This window comes from Xiphophorus couchianus, chromosome 8, assembly GCF_001444195.1.
Source record: "Xiphophorus couchianus chromosome 8, X_couchianus-1.0, whole genome shotgun sequence".
In the NCBI taxonomy this organism is placed as follows: domain Eukaryota; kingdom Metazoa; phylum Chordata; class Actinopteri; order Cyprinodontiformes; family Poeciliidae; genus Xiphophorus; species Xiphophorus couchianus.
This window is the reverse complement of record NC_040235.1, coordinates 14525775-14547164: the sequence shown is the minus strand read 5'-3', so window position 1 is coordinate 14547164 and position 21390 is coordinate 14525775. Positions and strand designations below refer to the sequence as shown.

Below are 21390 nucleotides of genomic sequence, written 5' to 3'. Positions count from 1 at the left end.
AATGCAATAAACCTTTCATGGCTTTCAGCTGCTCCATCATGCAATTCTCAGGGGGTTTTGGCAAATAAATGCAGAAAGCAAGTCAAAGTAGCAAAACACAAAAAGGTAAGGAGGGGAAGAAAAAAAAGGAAACAACATTCTCAAAATGACAGAACTATCCGAAGCATCCCAGAACTACAGTCTGCTTTTTGCTTATCATTGGAAAATTATTACGCAACTTTATTTTTACAGTGTCTTAATGCAGCTGTGTAGCATGCAAAGCGTGATGTTCACCCCTCAGGCGAGCTATAAATTCCCCTCAGATTTGATTTGATGTGATGAACTGAATGTTTAGGTGAAGAGAAAGCAGAGACACAACTCTTTGGAAGAACTGTTTGGATTATATAACCGTATATCACAGAGATTACGCTTGTGTCTGACATGACACGTCAAGCTACAGTTACAAAACCGGGATTAAAATGAGCTGTTCTCTTAACTCGAAGCAGGTGGTTTCAAGATTGTGGAAGATGCGCATTAAAATTAAAGAAGCAAGACTTGCAGAACAAAATCACAGCAGTTCTTCCAGAGTTACGGATTTTTAGAGAAAACCTCAATCCCTGCACAAACAATAAAAATGTTCTGAAATAATACAAGATTTTTAATCCCAGATCATTTAAAAAATTGTCTCGAACCACGTGTTTACTAGCAAATGCATTGAATCATTCTAATTATTTCATTATAGCTGTGTGGCCTGAAGACAGGAGCCACAGATGATATTGAGTGTCTCTTCCTTCCTCCCACTCATCCTGCAGGATCTCAGCTTGTTCCGTGGGAAGCCCTCAATTATTCATGGGGAAAGATGGTGCTGGATCTTTACATCTCTACTAAAAGTGGAGGTCAAACGGAAAGCATACTGAACCAAGTGGATGCAACATGTAATCAAACACGACAGGTAATCCCAGACAGCAAACAAGACCAGAAACATCATCGAACTCGATTACACTCTTTGCCCTTAAATCTTTGAATAATATAATCTGAAAACGACATGACTTTAAAACACAGAACACTGTCACCAATCCCAATAAATTTTAACCACTGATGATTTTACTACAGACAGTGAAAGTTATGGGGGCAACATGAAACTGCTGCTGCGCATGTTACACAATGGGTTGTTGCTAGGTAACCAAAGAGCGAGTGAGTTAGTTGGTGCCACCAAGCTTGCTTTTCTAGCCGTGAGAAGTTGAGTGGCTAAAAACTTTCCTCTGCCTACATCCCCCAGAATCCTGTGCGGTTCTGAATATCATATTGATATTGATCATGTGATAAGTATTATTATTGTTTTATTGCCCAGCCCAAATACAGTCTTCCTTTTCTTTGCTAGAGGTACAGACAATTAGTATTATAAGAAGAAAATCACGCTCCTGAATCAATAGAGTGTCATTGTATATTTTCTCTATTATTTCAGCTTAAATATAAGCATTTTTCTAATAATAAAGGTTCTGGGGTTCATGGCCAAATAAAACCTTAATCCTGGATACTTGTGATAGACAGATGTATGTATGGGCATGATCAGCAGCAATACTTAGTACGCTACGGTATTTTCATAATGCTTAGCTGGTACTAAGGATCCAAAAGTTTCCAAAGGAGTGAAAGAAGAAGATATCCCAAAAAGAACAAATTGAGATAAAATTTGGCAACCCTTCACGAGATGAACAGCCATCTAAAATGCTGGTAGAACCTCTTTTTTCCCCTTAATTCCTTTATTTTGATTTCCATTTTTTAAAATAAATTGTCACTGTTGAGTTTGCCTCAAATGTTTGACAGTGAAGAATGTGGACAGGTATGTTGTTTTTGTGTAAAACACCTGTAAAAACACAACAGAAACAGAAAATCCAAGTTATTGTTCACAAAAAGATACCATTACAGCTATCTTCTTCTTAAACCAATCTGTTAATTCATCACCAAGCCATTTTTCCTCTGTATAACCATCACTCCCTGGATATTTTGTCTTTTTGGATCAATCTATGAGGTAAAGTGAAATCTCTGTAGGTCATGAGTCTCTGAAATGCTCACATTAGCTCGTCTGGCAACAATATGTTCAGAATCACTTAAATGCTCTTCTGGCGCACTCAAAGCTCTGGATGCTTTTGTAACTGAACACAGCAAAATGTAGAAGCATAAAGTTGGATTTCTGTCAAAACTGAAGTCAGATAAGTTATTTTCAATGGGATTTCAGCCCAAAGCAACAACATCATGCTGTCCATTAGCCCAGATTCATGCATCTATTCCAATGAATGCTGCCAGCGTTTATTTATGTGACATGTAACAGGGAATACCCATCACATATTTATAAAGAAAAGCGGCACTCAAGTGGTGTTTGAAATGCAAAACATCATGCTACCCCAATCCAAATGATTCTTTTCTACGTGAATACAATATAGTGAAAAAAAGCACAGTTTCAAACACTGCAGTTGACTGACAAACAGGCACTGAGGTTGTCCGTCCACAGCTCCCCACTCCCTGTTAATGGCTTCAAATCTTACAAGAAATCGTATTCAAATTGCAACCAATTTTAATAACCACTTATCTGTAAGTGATTATCATAGCAGGGTCCTTTCTTTCATTAGAGGTTTAAGATTGTCTCAGTTCAACCTCACCATCATAGTTCAGTCATCGTTGCCACTGGGTCAGTCATTCTGGCAGATTAACGATGGTAATTGGATTCTCCAAAATTTGTCTGATATGTAAAAAGTCGGGGCAAAGGTGTAATAATCCGCCCACATAATATTACTGACGGTGGCCCAACAGCTGCTTTACAGAAAACAGGTGTAATCAGACTGCAGTCAGAATACTCTACTAAACATCTGAGCCCAGAATTATTCATACTCTCAGCGATCTTAAATAGATGGGTAACTATAAAAGATAACAAAACAGCATATCAGAAATTATTCATACCATTCTCAATAAATTAGTGTTAAAAATGTATTAGTTATACAGCAATCAAATTCTTCCTGTAATAGCTTATAATAATATTTTGATTATCTAATGAGCTCCAAGTGTTTGAGGCCGGAAGGACTCCTTGTCATCACCCTAATCTTTAAGGTAGGTAAAATTAAAAGATTACTTTTAGGTAGTCTTGGTTTAACAGTTTTAGAGGTCTAATTGAGGAACTAAAGTGTTTACTGACTGTTATTATGTCTATGTAGCATAAACAAACCTTTGAACTTCAGCTTTTTATTTAGGAAAAACTCAGCTCTTTTGCTCAATTTAACTGACTAGCTAATTTTAATTGACAGAATAACGTAACTTTTCTTCAGATAAAGCAAACCGCCTTTCTTAAAGCAATGGGATCATCTCTCATCATGAGGATTTACTCTTTCATGTATTGTACGGTTCACCTGAAATTAATTTGCATTTACTTAGGACTCTCATGCTAGACAAAATAAGGAATCATGAAAGGTAACCATTTATTTTCCTTTAAATGAAATATTCCACAATTAATCAGTGCAATGTTCTGAATGGGATACTGATTTAATCTTCTGAGACAATTATGTTTTAAATTACGTTCAATGTGCAAATAAACTCTTAGTTTGTTTTAGGTAAGAGGAAATGCCAGAGAGCCTCATCCTGTTCTGGCATCACAGAACAAGAAATTTCTCAAATTGGCTAACTTCAGCCTACTTTTAGCTTATTCATTAGATAATATGCTCACAAATTGTCCAAAGGTCTGCTTTGGATTTGTGGTTCAGACCCGGTTGAAGTGGGCCAGGTGGGCGAAGTCAGACCTGATCAGCCAGGATTGATCTTCTTGATAAGTTGACTGAACTTGTACAAAACTTTTCATATAACGTCCAATTAAAGCACCACAGTTCCATAAATAAAATAGATTCTTAGAGGTTTGAAACTCAATAAAAATCAAGGTTTTTTTTCCATCATCCTTGAAACATTTGTTACAGTAGGTTCAAGGAAAGAGTAGCTCAAAATAACAAAAAGAAGGAAACAAAATCTGAGTAAATTAAGCAAAGCAGACAAGACCAGAAGTATTGAAGCTGACTCTTCATTGCTGATTACTGAAACATCATCGATGCATTGGAGAGACCTACAGCGCTTTAAAAAATGCATTCAGATTTTTAATCAGATATCTCAACCAGATATAACTGTGGTGCGCCTGCATGTCAGGGGGCGACTTTGAAAAGACAAGGCAGTGTGAGCTTTCACACGGGTCTTTCATCTGATTTACGGGGGTTTGTGTAGGCTTCTGATTGCACTATATTTTATTAACTCCATTTCAGCAGGTGCTTTTGATGTTTTCCTTGGCTTCAGCACCATAACAAATTGGCTCCTTGTGAGCCTTCCTAACTATGAAAGAACATGTCTATAACAAGCCTCATTTTCTGGGAGACCACCGACAGATACTGCATTTAATGTCCATCTTGCTTGTAAACTTGGGCAGTAAAAAAACTAATAAAAACCAAAGCAAGGAAGTAATACAATATTTATCAAGTTTTGTGGCAAAAAGGTGACATAGAAGATAAATAAGGGCTAAACTGAGAACGACAGACACAAAAAATCCCCTCCCACCCCCCAAAAAATTGATAAATTCACCTGGGATCAGGCTGATGTTCCATGTTTCTTAAAGATCACTTCATTTTTATCATTAATACACATTAGAGGCTGACCTGCTATTAGGGTGCAAGCAATAGCATCATAAGAAGAAGAAGAAGAGCTAAATATGTGGCGTTTCTGGTGTTAAACGGTAGGTAAAAGCAGCCTCTACAGTTAATTAATCCTTCAGTATTACCACCAGAAATAAGATGAATAATCGATACATGGCTATTGTAAAGTTATGTTATTTCAGTAGATGATGCAGGAGAATACTGAGATGTTTTAGTTTTATCAGGGGTAAAAATATGTCACCTTTCATAAGAATTAGCAGGATTACAATCAACAAAATATGTTGCAATATGAAATCAGCAGAAAAATATGCAATTAACTCACTAATGATTTGGATTATTCCGAAAGGTCGGGATTTTCTTGATCATTTTAACTACAGAGGAGAATAAACTGATATGCAACGTTTATGTACATGTGTACAAAATGATAAACACATCATATTTATCCTGATGATGTGTTGTTTTCTGTTGTAGAAAACAACAGAAAAGAAACACATGAGTATAAAACAGGGTACAAAGTGTCAGAGGATGTTAGCAACACATATTGGTATATTTTTACATTAGTTTATATAGCAGTTCTTTTCACAGAATTGGGAAACAATTGTTATAAGATTTTTCAGCAGAAACTATTTTGCTGCTTGTCAAAATGTTTACTGTATTTCGAAAAAAAAACAAAAAAACATTTGAATTTTCACCCCTGATTATCGGACGTCAGGACTGATATGAAACATGATGTCAGATTTTATTTCTTTTTTACATTTTAACCTAAGCTGGTTTCTACCTTGCTTACAATCACAATCAACAACATGAAAACCAAAATGGCTGCTGGATAGTCATCACGTTGTGAGCTGTAGGAGGAAGAGTACTTTAGCCTGATCAATGACAGATATAGATTAGTTATCACGACATACTATCAGCTCAAACCCACAGTTAATGACACCTGGTCTAAATAGACACAACTCCTTTTACTCCAGAGATTGCCAAGATCAAGATTTTACAGATTTGATGGTGAGTGACCTCAGATGAGGCAGGGTAGTTTGAGATTTTCATCACTACTAATACAGATTGAACAAAGCCTGTAGAGGGCTAAAAGGGAGGAGCTACTTTAACTCATCAAAACATTTCATAATCTCTATAATCATGGCTGTAAAATTAGTTGCTATGAAAAGAAGACATGAAATCACATCTACAGCTGGAGTCCAATGCCTCGAAAATGTGCTGTAGATGCAATTTTGATCTAATAAAAGATCTGATCTTCATTAACCTGAAATTCAATACTGGTCCCAAAAACATTAGAAACCTCCCTCTGTGGATGTGGGAAATCTGGCTTGTGCTGCAGAGAAAGACAACAAAAACATCGCCTTAAGCTTGACAGACTCGCGCTGCACTTACAGCATCAGAGAAGCAAAGCAGGCCTCGGTAATAAACCTCGAGTTATGATTTATGAGTTATCGCTGGGGCATTTGCGGCCACTTGCTTGTATGTCACGAGAAACAATCCAATTTGAGACAAGAAATGGAGAGCAGGCTCTGTACTTATTAGATTGACTTCTCAATTTCACCGTCAGGAGAAAATAAGACTTAAGCATAAGCTTTTTCCCATCCAAAATATGAAAAAACAAGATAAATTCAAAGTGATGTTGGAGGAAAGATGGGAAATACGTGACTTCTGATCTGCTACCTTGCATTGATTTCCCCCCTCCTCGCTTTTTCTTCTCTTCATCTGACAGTGCCTTTCCTCAGAGCATTTCCCCAGAGCCTCAGCTCAACCTGCAGAGCTGCTATGTATGGCATCTGTTGAACAAAATGGGCTCTCCTAAAAATGAGCCGGAAAATCGATGCAAGGAGGGGGATTTCTTTCAAGCAGGTGAAATTGAGGGCCAGAAACATAAAAAGAGAGCGGAGAAAGGCTAAGAAAGGATTAGGAAGGTGAAACGGAGAATTTAAGAGAAAAGCATGCCGCCTTCTTCACTCTGTTACCGGGTTTAATTTCATGCAAAGACATTTGAGTTTTCCGTGTGTTTTTTTGTATTTGCAGATATGAATCCTACAGCAACGTGCTGCTGCTGTTTGGAAGTTTGCAGCTCTTGCTAATGAGCATACTGGGAGGCCTTGTTGTTTTGTTGAGTGCTTGAAACATTGCAACGGAGAGGCTGGGGCGGGAAGTTAACTCGAGCTGTCAAAAATAAAATCTTTCAATCTGGGTTAATTGCTCAGGGAGAACGCCTCATCATTATCACTGGAGATCATTTTTTCCCCTCTTCTTTCTTGATATTCATGCCATTTCATTCAAGCTGGAATTTTCTCTTTGTTTTGCACGAAACATAAACATGGTATTGTTTAGGCCATTCCAGTGGTGTCCTACTTCCCACAGAGTTTCTGTTTGACCTGAAACCATTTACTGCTTTCTCAGCAGCATCCAACATGCCGAAAAAGTAGAAATGAATGAATGTGATCTTCCAGCAGGTTAGTCTGTTGTGTTTTGATTATTTTACAAATAATGCTGGAAAATACTTAATTCTGTATTTTAGTGTTTGCGATAAGCGAGTTTCCAGGGATATTTGTTGCATCCAGAAATGTTTTGAAGTCTTCAGTCATTGAACTCAATACAAACACAAGACAATAACACTATCTCTTTTTCTTTTTTTTATAGGAGAGGGATTCTGCTATCTTTTTAAGTTATTGCCATCCTCTTAACTTTGACATATACAGTAGACTTTTAGGACCAATAAGTCCAAAAATACTGCGGTTAATGACTCTTCAATCATTCATAACAAACCTGGACGGTTACAGATTGATGCAGACGCTGCATCAATCCGCCCGTTGATCTCATGCTCCATTTTTCCCTCACCGGTGAACAAGATCCCGAGATACTTGAACTCCTCCAGTTGGGGCAGGACATCCTCCCCGACCCGGAGAAGGCACTCTATTCTTTTCCAGCTCATTTATTTATGCATGTATTTATATAGCTATGAATTTTGTACTTTATTTATTGAGATGATAAAAGAAAGAGCCTTGAACACATTGATCAACAGGTTTTGCATGCCATTAAACACGCTCTTGGTTTTCTTATCCAGGGTGTCAGACACACACAGAGACACACACAGAGACACACATTTTGGTTAGATAACTAGTGTTGGCAAACTTTGACGAAGGCTAATATGTTGATTTGTGACAATAACACTGTCACAGTACTCATGATTGACAAACACATACATATTTGTGAGGTAAAAACTAAAGACAATACTTATAAGAGTTTTTGCTTTATAAAATATTATTACTCAGGGGTGACACTTCAGTGTGTATGGTTCACAAAAATGTTTTCCTGACAATCACAGTTGGTAGGAAACAAAGATTCCCATTAAATTCCATAGGAAATGAATGCGGGTCATTTTGACCCACTCACGGAAGAATGGGGTAGTAATATAAAACATCTTAAAATGTATAAAAGGTAAATTAAAAATTTGAATTGCATGATATCAGTAACATACTTTTTGAGGAATACCTGGAATATGAAGTGATGAAAACTTTTCATAACAAAGATATTGCAAAAAGGTGACCTCAGCGGGACAAAAAGGATCCACTTACGCATCAGAGGGTTAATAATTGTTTGTTTTGACTGAAATGGGGGCAAGGATCACATTACACACTGAAGAGCTCGTTCAGGAAAGAGATTTTTGATCTTTCAGCAGTTCTTCCTCTGGAGGGATGGCCTGATTTATTTCATTTTTAATTAACAAATGAAGGGCGTGGCTGGATTTGAGTCTGTTTAAACCTTTGAAGTGGATTGCTTGGTTATGTCAGCAGAGAGGTGCCATCACTGAATTAAAAACCACGCTTATGTAACCCTGACAGACTAATACAAGCATCAGCAGGGTGAAAATGTGAGAAGAAATATGCTTCAATGTAAACTCTAAAGCTGTTACTAAAAGGCTTTGTTTTATCTACCCATCCATCCATACCTTATCTCCAAAGGTCATTGGGGGTCTACACCCCAAAATATTTTACTTCCCCATCAACTTTAACTATTTCTCAGCTAGTTCTCACAAAAAACATTTCTTGTAGAATATAACATGGGACAGAGATTAACCAGATTTGTTTAAACTACAACTTGAAGTTAATGATTGTGCATGGACTTTAGTTGCATCAGTTTATGTAACGTTTTACAATACTCCAGCCAATACAAAATAAAAATGTATCAGTTTACTAATGTTGAAATACTGATAGTGCCTGAGGGAAGGCAAGAGCCGCTAGGAAAAGCAGGGCTAATGTTTAATTAAGGCAAAATTGGCTTGATGTTTAATTAAGACAAAGCTAATCCATCCATTATGAACCTTGGAGGGATTATTATCAAGGGAAGTAATTATGTGTTTGATGAAGTTTTAGCCATCAGAAGTGACTGGAAATTGCGATTGCTGCTCAAGCACCTTGAAGCGAGATCAAGTGGAGAGACTTTTCCAAAATGGCAGCAGACTGGGAATCACTTCTCTGTGGTCACTCGGTCAGCGAGTGCATCGTCTTAGAAACGACAGCAGAGTGTCACTTTCCCTCACTCACACCCACACACACACCCGCACACACACACACACACACACACACACACACCCACACACACACACACACACACACACACACACACCCACCATGCCTGGGACTTCCTTCTGGGCACGCTCTGTTTAGTCCACTTGGAGTGAGGGGTCAAGTGGTAAATCAGCTGGCGGCAGATCTTGTTGGTGGATTTGAGTGACTCAGTCTCCTGCAAAAACACAGAAATACAACTGAATCACACTCTTGAGAAACAAAATACCTTTGAAACCACACACACCATTGCAAAAAGACGGCCTTTTTTTCTCTGACTTTCTCAAAAAAGTAAATCAAACTGAACTTTTCATGTTTTATGTCAGTTAGGATTTGCCAAGTTATTCCTGTTGCTGAATGCCAGAAAAATCTCAATAACGATAAACAATAATATTGTTGTTTTTAGGCCATTTTTAAGTAATATAATGGTAATGGAAAAATAATAATGCAAGAGCGCATTCTGAGAGATCAATAAACTTTCAATTCTAATAAATATTTAACACTGAAACTGGAAGACATTTTAAATATCTAAAAGAAATCAAACAAAACAGAAAATAAAATGAATTTAAAAGTCTTTGTAAACAAAATTGTCCTTCGAAAAAGGACTAATTGAGACCAAACCACCACACTGAAGACTTTTATCATCCAGGTTTTGGTAGAAAGAGTGAAAAAAAAGAGAAACAATAAATCATGCAAATGAAAATTATTGAGTTTGTCTTAATTTATCATGCAATTAATTGATTTATTGATTATTATGACAGGCCTCTGTCTGATTGACAAGCCCCTGACCCCATAAAATATATAATATAAAAACCTTGTTTTAACTTTGTTTTAATATGCAAGACAACTTCAGATGTTTGATATTTTAAGCCTTCCAATAAACCCAATTGAAAAAAATCCTCCTTCAAACATTTCATCCAGCAGACATTTCATCACAGACTTTAAATGTAAAAGGTTGAGCTGAACCGGGTGAATCTAATTAATGCTACAACTCAATGACAACGAAAGGGCAATGTCGTAAAAAGGGAAAAACATTGTTTAATTCACCCTGAGGAAACTAACGGCTCCTGCTGCTACTTCTTCTCACAGCTGACAAACTGAACAGGCTCCAACCTATTCAACCACTTGAATGATCAAGCATGAAGTCACTGGGAGTTTTTTCAAAGGATCCAACGTCTGGATGGATCCACACAGCCTATCGTGTGAAATAATCTAGTGAGTGAATGCAACTGAATTAACTCAAGTCTGACAACAGACTCGACAAATTAGGTTTGTCTTGACTCACAGTACGTGTTTGGATATTAAATCTATGTGATTCCTGGGTTGTTGGAAAATGTTGGTGACAGAAGCAGCTGCAGGGCCCTGAATTCAGCCTCTCTACACCCTTGTCACGTTTGACACAGTATCTCGCTACGGGTCGGTGGCCAGTCAGGAGCTCACCGCTGCCAGTCTTTCACTTTCCTTCCCTGACTCCTGGGCTTCTGCTTCCGAAGCAAACAGGAATAAAATGGAGTCTCCTACAGACTTTATCATTGGACTTGTGTCATCTTGTCTTCAGACTTTAAATCTTTTCCTTACAGCAATGACATCTCACCACAAAGAAAGATAATAGCTTCACGCGATTTTTGTCTTTTTGCAGCCCGTCTGAGCAGCTGTGCCTCTGTTCACACACCCAAGATCGAAATGTATCTTGAATTTTAACGCGTCTGATTTGTATGCTGCGCCGCAAGTGAATGAGTTCGGCTGCCAGTCTGGACGAAACACAATTTACTTCTTAAAGAATCAGTGGCTCCGTTTTAGTTTCCGACACGTTGAAATGAGGATAGTTGCAGAAATACAAATGCAGAAAAAGCTTAAAGAATGTGATGGCCCGCTTTCAGAGGCAGCATTCAGGAATTAGGGGAGTTTTCTTGTTTTGTCTCTCCACTAGCCACTTGTCAAAGTCCTCAGAGTGTCCTCACTGTTAGTGCCAAATCTCCTCTGACCCAGTAGCTTGGTGGCCAAGAAGCTTTTTGACTTCAGCACAGCAGCTGGCAATTTTTCACAGCGCAAAGAAAGACGAGAGTACTAAACAGGGTCACAACCAGATATAATGCTCCCTCTGTTCCCTTTATCCATCCTTAGCGCTCACTTTATTTTTTAAAGTGAGTACAACTTGATTCATGCATTTGGGAAAAGCAAAAAATGCAGTTTTCCTTTGATTGGGTTGTAGTGGATTATTGTGTTCCAGTAGTTCTGTAGTTAACCAGACGTAGATGAACAATACAATTAAATTACTGATTTTAAAGCCTGCTTAAGAACCCCGATTTTACAATAAGTGGTCATCAGTGCAACATTTAAACAATCTGAAAAGCTGCAGGTTCATACCCGTTTTGGGCATTGCAGGTCCCGGGCGAGACTGAGCAGCAGCTCGTGAGAAATGGGGTCCACCAGGTTGAGAAAAGCTGCGTTCTTGTACAAAATGTCGTTCAGTGATGATCCCTGCAGTCCCAAATCCTGAGGGGAAAGAAAAGACAGAAATTAAACTCTCACTTAACTCGAAGCTTCATCTGATTAAATCATTTGTGAACTTTACAAATTTTACCAGCCGATTTGAGCGCTTTTTAGATAAAGACAGATCGAAAAGAGATTTCCAAGCTTTTCTTTTATTTTCTCCTTTCATCTCAGCTTGTTATCTTCATGCGAGGAGATAGGGATTCCCCATCTGTTCAGAGCGCTGCACAGCTCCATCGCACACAGTACCAATGTACATATGAAGATAATTTCAAAAGCTGAGAGCCATTTGAGAGCTGCGTTTAAGTGAGAACAGATGCAATATTGTTATAGCCTACCTTAATCAGATAATACAGTTTTACTCTCTGGTGAAGAATAAGTGTTTTTCTTCAAGGATTGAAGAAGTTGAAGAGTGATTTAATAACACCAGAAACCCAGAGGCTTATGAATTTTATGTTTTCCTCAGACTATATCTGTTTACCCCAATAATGTAAATACAGCATGTATGTAGCATGAGTTTGTTAGAATACATGGTGTTTTAAGACAGGTTGAAGCTTGTTTTTACAGAACAAGCAAGAGAGAAAACATGAAACAACACAATTAGCTGAAAGGTTTGTGGGAATAAAAGTTTAGAGGAAATTGTTTCTTTTTAGGCGTAAAGCTTAATTATTACTTTCCTAATCCATGCAAACCTAAAAAGGGTTTTTCCTCCCTCTCATTATGGACATAACTGGTTTTACCAAACATAAAGAGAGGAGCCACGTTTTCACCAGTCCATCACGCGCTTGTTTATGGTGAAACCAGAGGCTGCGGCGCTGCTGAATAAATGTCGTCAGCGATTCTTTGAGCTGAAACGCTTTTGAAATGGCAGGCTGGAGGCTAAACATCTTCTATATGTGCTGACTGCCATAACGCTTTGGGGACACTGTGGAAACAAAGACAAAAACTCCCATCAGCAGTTTCTCCTCCTCCAGCTTCTGGGCTGATTTATTACAGCCGAGATCAGTGGGATTCCCTGATGCTGGAATATCCTCCGCACACAGGCCACCACATGTGTGAAGAAACTGAAGCATTGAGGATTTTTAAACAGCGCCTTTTGATTATGTAAGTGCCTCATCTGATCCGCGCCGCTGCTGCATCACATTCTTGTGCACAGATGAAAAGACACCTGTTTTAAATCAACAGAGAGATCTGATTGCATTCACTGACTTCTCATTGTGAAAGCATGAAATGTTCTGCTCTTTCTCCCCGACAGGAAGCTTCTGTACTCTCCTCGTTAAAGCTGCACATCTCCAGGTTTGAATAAGGAGAGCATCTCTAAACCGGAGAACATCATCCCACACATGCAGTTCATTAGAATCCAGAAACATATAAAGCCTAATGTAATAAATCCCATCCCACAGGTTTCTGCTTCGATTAAAGAAATATGCAGCAGCAGTCAGAAGATGGAGGTTCATTTAACTCCATTTTTATTAAATTTATGGTCCTCTGGGTCGACTACCTGATTAATTGTTCATGACTGGATGACTTGCTGTTGCGAATCCGTTAGTAAATGACATCAGAACTAAATGCATAAAATCCAGAACATATGTGGCGTCAAAAAACTTAGCTAATCTTTTCAAGAAGTTGTGATCTGGTCAAAAATGAGATTGCAAACAACCTTTAGGACTGTTTTTGTCCGGTTGAAAAAAACAAAAACAGAACGGGAAACTTTCAAAATCTGTCTTCTCCATTTAAAGATCACAGTCCGTATGTTCAAACTCACCGAAGGAATTCGTATCTGACAATTTATTCATGCATCTAAACTAAGATCTATATGTAGGATTTGATGATGTTTCAACAGCATCAAATCCTGTTGAAACAAAAACCTATCGATGCTTCAGTGGCTTACCGTACATACATTTACCAATATAATGACAACAAATATAATTTTGGAGTATTTGGAGGGCCTCAGATTGATTGATCAGCTTTGGTGATGTTTCCTGCTTATGTTTAGGTGACAAAAAAAAAGAAGCTCAACCCAACTTTAAAATATGCCACAGTATAAAATAAAGTCAATGACAAAGTATAAACACAAAAACTACTTTTAAACAACACTACTTAATTTAAGCCAATGAGTTTGAATTAAGAACTCCTGCAAGAAATATTCTGGAAACAGAAACCGTTTAATCTAGAACAGTACAATGTGAATATTTTGAATGAAGTGACGTCCCGTTGATAAAAGAAATGAGCTTATCAAGGCTTTTTATGGGGCGAGTTTTGCTTCCAAGATTGACCAACGTCAATCTTTTAAACTCCTTCAGTTTAAAATCTTTTATTAAAAATACCGCAGAAAGTGTACATGTGACAGTGGTATTTCCCAGCTGTCTTACATAAAGTGATAAAGAGCTGTTCTTCCCACAACTGTTGCTGCGCACTGCAGGTCAGCAGGCTTTTACAAGACGGAAACATTTTGCAGTTGTGAAAATTACATGTATGGGAAAATAGAGCTGCACAATAATTAGAATGAAGATTTCCCACAGAAAACTTGCTAAGCCCGGTGGCTGGACACCAGGGCAGTCATTCATTCAGCAGGCCGTTGTGTTATTGAGTTAAAAAATGTTTAATGTTGACAGGAACTTTGAAAATATCACTTGATAATTATGTGTTATTGAAAGACTGGGAAATTAATACTTGAACACCAACTATAAAGTCTTAAAAATGCAAACATTTTAAAAAGACTTAAATAAATAAGCCATGCTTAGCCTGGTGGGGGCACAAGTTAAGCCTGGTGGCCCGCCAGGCTTAGCATACACTGGGGGAAACCCTGGACAATGCAATGTCGCAATCTCAAACGACTGCTTGGCTGCAATATTCAATCTCTGCTTGTCTGTGACATATTAGGTAAGCTGGATGGATCACAATATTCAAGAATAAAGCAATATTACCCATTGATACTTTTTTATTTTATATTGGCTTTCCTGTACATCAGAAAGCAACTTGATAGGTGACAATATTAAAGAATTACATCAACTGGTTTGAAAACAATTTGATGTAAGGTTTATTAAAACAAATAAAATGCGACAGCTTTGCTTCATTTGAACTGTAGCATTTTTGCAGCTTACTTTAGTCTGAAGCTTTATTCCAATAAACACTAGCCTGTGCTTTGTTTACTAATTAATGTCTAGAATAATCCCAAACTAATTAACGTAATGGTCCAGAAGTCATATGCTTGACGAAGATTTAACACTGTTAATGGTTCCTGTTTGCAATGACTTCCTGTGTGTGAAAGAATGAAAAAGGCTCCTTCATCTGTCATCTCAAGGTGATTATCTCCACATTCATCCATTCCTGGGAGGAAAAGCTGCCTTACTGCTGGAGAGTTGCAACAGGAGATGTACCGGCACTTTTTCACCCCCCCATCTTGAAGTGTTATTAGTCAGACACTTGGCTTCAGCCCAAACAATGTAGCAGCGCTCTGGCTTCACCTCGCCTCGCGATGGAGGGAGCAGTCGTGCTTCTTGAGCATCTTAAACATGGTGATATGGAGACGTATGAAACAGGAGGCAGATCCGATATCCCATCTGAGATTTAACAGATTGCAGAGCTGCTTTAAGATAAATATATAGATATATATATCAGCATGATTTTTGTGCTAAATCTGTGCAACACCTATGGGTTGACATTTTTTAAATTTCCAGTTTCCTGTTGTGCATGCTCTCTGCATTTGTATGAAGCTGTTTAAGTCAGAGTATATATGGAGCTCTTCTGACAGGGTCCATCTCAATCAATAATTAGATTTCTCAAACAAACAACAAAAAAAGACCAACTGATACCCATTAATTCATAAGAGTTAAAACAGAGATTAAAAATGCAGCCAGTGTATCGGAATTATAACTTTCAAGACTCTTTTCCCACCTATAGTTTATTTGTTTTGTTCCAAATCAGCTAATAAGTTTGTTTTTTGATGGGTTTTTTAAGATTATTATTATTAGCTCCAAGCAAACAGAAACCAGTCACAGGAAACCAGGTGAGACCGTTCAGTCTGGTTCTTCTGCTAAGGGCACATCAGACCAATAAACAAATCTAAATTACAGGTAGCAGATGTTCTAAGCTGGTAGAAAACAAGGATAATTTATTCATTTTATTACGTTGCTTCTGGGTACTATTCCAGGTAAAATGATCAGGAAGCACACCGAATGAATTTTGAGATCTCTTCAAAGCTGCGAAGGGCTTTATGTTTAATGAAAAATAGTTTATTAGTCCATTTACACCCACAAAGCAAACCTGGCTTTGAGAAGGAGTTTGTGCCAGGCTAGCAGCAGACGCTAGCAGACACTAGCTGTATCCGAGTGAAGGAAGGAAAGAAACCTCAGGTGTGAAAACGCCACTAAGAGAGCAAGTGAAATCGCTTAAATGAGTTTTTTGACATGCGCAGAAGTTTGAGTCCTATTTCTCAGAAAGAGAAAGGAAAGTTGTTGAGACAAATACGAGTAATTTAAGTTCAGACATCAAGCACTGTCCTGGCAAATTGCATTGCTATTACCCATTAGCGTCCCATGGATGAGATAATACAATCTTATGAGGTTGTCTCATAAGATTGTATTTCTATACATAAATATATGTCTATGTCAATATACATATAATACATCACTTGAGATTCCAATAATGTATGAAAAGTAATGGTCAACTCACTGTTCGACGCCTCATATCATTGACAGAACAAAGCCATCTTCAACAAAAACTGTCTTTTTACATCAACAAGGGTCCAATTAATTTACTTCAATAAAATAGTTGGTTTACGACAAGTCTTATGTCCATAATCCAACATAATTTGCTGTTGAAAGCCTTTAAAATGTCATATATGGGTCTATTTCTCACAAAGTTTTCCTCATACTTCTATTAGTATATTATTTTCTAGAGTCTCTTGGGTAAAAATGAAAGGACATTTGAGGACTGGTTTCCAAACTCCAGTAATTGGAGTTTGGGAACCAGTTTTTTTTATGTTTCCCTGCATTAACACACCTGGATCAAATCACAAAGTAGTTAGCAGGACTCTGTAGAGATTATATGCTCAGAAAGCTGTTCACCCCATAGATTCAGGTGTGTTGTTTTAGAGATGTATGGAAAACCTGCAAGCACTCCAGCAATGGAGAGAAAGACCCCAAATGTTAGCAAAAACAACCATGATACTGCGTTTCCTCATTTTAGGGGTTGCAAATACGCACAGAAACCAATCAGACATAAAAATCTAAGCCAGTCAGTTAAATTTAAGATAATTGATCTCCACAATTTGTTTCATCTTGGCTGGAGGGGGGCGACTGGAATCAAACTGTGACTTAGACATGACCTTTACCCTCTGCAACTCAAATGCTGCAGAATCGACTGCAAAATCTGTCAAAAGCCGCTTCCCTGCCTTCATGTTAACTAATGCCAGCTGATTAGTTTGAGTCTTGTCATCAACTCAAAGACAAAACAGAATTGGTAGGATTTTTTTCTTAAAAGCACTTTTTAATATTTGTTTTTTAAATCCAACATTTCAAATCCAAACAGCTCTGTGTTTGTGTCAGTGTACATTTATTAGAAAAAAAGGGATTTTTTCTATAGAACCATTAAAAAAAACTACAGTGCTATGCAACAGGGTCCCATAAAAATCTTGAATAAATCCATGTTAAAAGCACAGCTGAGCTTAGTTAAACTGCTCCACTTTCTTGGGTTTAAAGATGCATCATGGATCCTTATTCACACCTCTAAAGGATGCAATATTAAACACAATAAACAGGTAAGGAATCTTATGCATTAAAAGTTGACCATTATTTCCCAAACTGACTGAATTTATGTCAGTATCCAGACAATATAGGTGTTCAAAGGTTTAGCAGAAGAAAAGGAAATAGGTTTAATTTTGTAGTAAACAAGGGCAGCAAATAGTAAATGATTAAAATTGTTTCACCTTTCAGAAATGATCAACAACGATGCACCTAGATGGCTAACTAAATGCAACTGTGTGTATAATCATTTGGAGTTTGTGTGTCTTCTGAATGCAAATATTTTAAATAAGGTTCATAAAGTGTAAGCTACTCTAGACTGTAAGAGGAAATTGTTGCAATCTTTTACTCTTTATAAAAAACAACAAAACAAAAAACACAGCAAGCAAAAACACCAGAAACGTTTGTGTCCTGACAAAACTTCATTTTCTTTTTTTTTCCTTTTTAAAAAAAATAAGTATAAATAAGATTTAAAGGAAGCTAACAAATCATAATAAGTTCCTACCTTCCTCAGTAGTTTGAGCACTTCACCTGCTTGCTCAGTCTTGTGCTCCCGGAGCATCCTCTGGATCTCCCGGACCCAGGCCACCCGTCTGACATACGGGCTCTGGTTGGTTTTCCGCAGCATCCCCGGCAGCTTGTCGGACTTGAGCATCAGGGATGTAAACAAGAAGTCTCCGCCGCTCCTGCCGCCACTTCTCTCGTCCTCTTTGGGCAGATCATTCCGCTGGTGCCTCCTTTTGGTCAATTTGCTCTCAAAATCCAGACTTCTTTGTCGGGTTAACTTGGAGCCCATCACTCCAGGGAGGATGTGTCGGCGGCAGTGGAACTGAGCGGGAGCGGGGCTTGTGCAACACGCAGCCAAAACATCACACCTAAGCTGCTCCGTATGGGACTGGACTCGCATCAGACGTGTGCTTGAAAGTTGCAAAGCTGCTTAGAAACGCGCTGCAAAAGCACATAACAGTGCGCTGTCCGTGTCGCCGACGACCCCTGCATGCATCCCTCTCCATGCACTGCCTGAGCACTCTGGCATCCTTTGCCTCCACTCGGAGCTTGAGCTCTTCTCAGCCAATCAGACGGAGAGCTGCTGCTCAGCTTGGGAGCGAGAGTCATGCAGCAGACTGTTGAATGTTGTCAGATTCGGTTTCCCACCTTTCCCCGCATCATAAGCAAGGCAGGCAGGTTAGAGAGAAACACACACTGATTGAATACTCCACTGAAGCGCAAAAATCAAGCAAAAAACACTTTAAATGCTTTAAATCCCTCATAATAAATAACTTTACCAAGAAAAAACAATTTCTGAAAAGTGTATTATTCTCTACTAGATTCTGGTTACTTTGTTTTTCTGGATGCTCTTATAGGATAAAAGTGCAGCATTTAATTGTATTTGTCAAATTCATGTTTGCATTCAAATGCAAGCAATAAAACTTTTTGACTTTCAAATGTGGAGATGAGAAGGTAATAACCTATCTCAGCATCAGTAAGACGTTTTTCTGTCTTTGCAACATGCCGGATATGTCACGTTGTGTGGGTGGAGATGGTGAGGCAGGACGCTTACACCCAGGTAGAAGTAAAGTGATGGTTTAATGATGAGCAAGTCCGAAATACAAACAGTCCAACAGCACAGCAGAACAGAATCCAGGGTTCAGCACCGGTAGCAACTGGCGAAACGAACGGACGACTGACAACCAGCTAGACAGCACAGACGACAACAGACGACTGGCTTGACACACGACGAGGACCCGACAAAGACACAGAGACACAGGTGACACTAAATACACAGGAGGTAATCAGGGAACGAGACACACCTGGGAACTAATCAAGGGGAGACAGGACAACACGGAGACTCAGAAACAGAGAAAACTCAAAATTAATACAAAGAAAAACTCAAACCATGACAGGATAAAAGGACACTTTTTTATTTCCTTCACTCAGTCTTTGCAGGTGATGTTGAGGGTTCATTTGAAAACTGATTTGGGTTCAACCTAAATGTTGTGGGAGTAACTTAAATAGTGTGGTGCACCAGTGCAACCAGTTGAGTGATTATATAAGTTTCTAATGAGCTCCAACAGCCGGTTTCGTCTTAGTTGTTTTCAGAAACAGCTAATTCATTATGATTACCGTACGAATAACTTAGCTTGAGCTTACTTTCTTCTAAGGCTTGTTCTTGATTTTGTTTGGGCTTTGGTCCTGACTTTATCCCAGGGATCAAAACATAATGATTAATTGGTGATAAAGACAATATACAACTTGTTTTTCTGAGATTTTTCTCTCTCTCTCTCACATACAAGGGTTCTTTCTCTGACTGAATTGGTTTTCTCCACGTACTCTGGTCTCTTTTCATAGACAAATTACATACATTTAAACATGAGGTCTTCCAATCAATTATTACATATTAGATAACACATTATATCACTTTTATGCTAGTATTGTTGGTCATCTTTAAACACGGCTGGTGCCAAATTGTCCTTATTGGAAAGAACTGGGTTTAGAACCAGAAAAGCTTCAGTCCACATTTTATTGACTGCATGACATTTTGTTCAAACTGCGACTGAAAACTGACATACCTTTAATATTACAGAAAATGCAGTAAATGTAAACTTAAAATGATATCAAATAATAAAATAAATGACTACTATTGTTACTCAGACTCATCTCCTCGGATTCAAACTAGTAAAGATCAACACAGACATGGCGGACTTCTGCAGACTGATCGCCAAGAGAAGATTTTTGGGACGTAGAGTGAAACAGATACTTGAGTGGATTCATACTGATGTAAGGTAATTTAATGTAGCTAAGAACAGGTGATTTCTGTTTGGTTGCCATAATTACAACAATGCAGTTTGATCTGCTGTGCTAAATGTTTTGTAAAAGGGCGAGGCATTTGTGTCAAACAAATGTAAAATGGTTCTTGCATTTGCAAGAGGTGTCTTCTGCTCTGCTGGGATAGTGATGATGAAAACGGAGTGGATCCTAAAGCAATCAAGAAAAACTGTAACATTTACACAAAACCCCGTACATTTCTCAAAACAGCTCATACAAACTGCACCAACGTAAACAATATCGTCACTGAAGTGTCAGGTTCACCTGGAAAAAAACTGTTCAATAATAATAGAAAATAAATAAATAAATAATTTATTGATCCCTTAGATGGGGGAAATTTAGTTTATCCCAGTATTGCACACAATAACAATAATAAATAGCAATGAGTATATAATGATAGTCCTAAGAACACATATATTGCTCAGTACATTAAATATATAATCAACATTTAAAACGCACAACTCTAAAGACTGAATAATACAGTCTGATAGCCTCGGGCAGAAAGGACTTGCTGTGTCGTTCTTTAGCACATTTTTAGCACACAATTTGGGAGACTTTATAAAATTGAATAAAATTAGGTTGACATATTTTGACAACTATTCCAACATTTTTGCTCGTAAAATCATAAGCGGTGAAATACTGACTATTAGTTTCACAGGGAATTACTATTCAGCATTGATAAGTAGAGTTAATTTCTTCCTGACATGACATGAGCGAATGATAACGGTACAATATAGCAGAGAATTTGTTATATGGAAGCATTGATGGAAGTCCAAAATGATTTATTGTAATTTGTTGTAAGGAAGGAGGAATTACTGCTGTGATGGACTAAATGTTGTGGAGCTTCAACTAATAGTTATTAGATCAGAGAAATGTAACGAAGCAATTAAAAAAATCACAAACTGTAGATTTCAAATGGGTGAACAATTAGTGTTTAGCGTTGTCTCAGAGATAGCTGAGATAGACAGATAAACAGACAGATAAACAGATAAATCCTTTTCATTCTGACACACTTTTCCTGATAAGATAGAAATTTTGAAACCCGAGTAATGTTATTTTTTTGTTTTGTTTTGCGAAAATAAATCCACCAGTGAAGCC

General features: G+C 38.0%; 1 protein-coding gene across 1 annotated transcript in view; it reads right to left on the bottom strand.

The window, feature by feature from the left end:
- The window catches only part of lrrc75bb (leucine rich repeat containing 75Bb), a 35452-nt gene extending 16754 nt beyond the window's left edge, over positions 1-18698 (bottom strand). Inside the window, exons 1-3 of the mRNA XM_028024514.1 lie at positions 17972-18698; positions 11597-11725; positions 9295-9407 (exon numbers count right to left, since the gene is read on the bottom strand). Of these exons, the coding sequence (XP_027880315.1) occupies positions 9295-9407; positions 11597-11725; positions 17972-18373 (644 nt within the window). The 5' untranslated portion in view covers positions 18374-18698. The remainder of the gene's footprint in view (positions 1-9294; positions 9408-11596; positions 11726-17971) is intronic.
- Positions 18699-21390: the final 2692 nt, after the last annotated feature.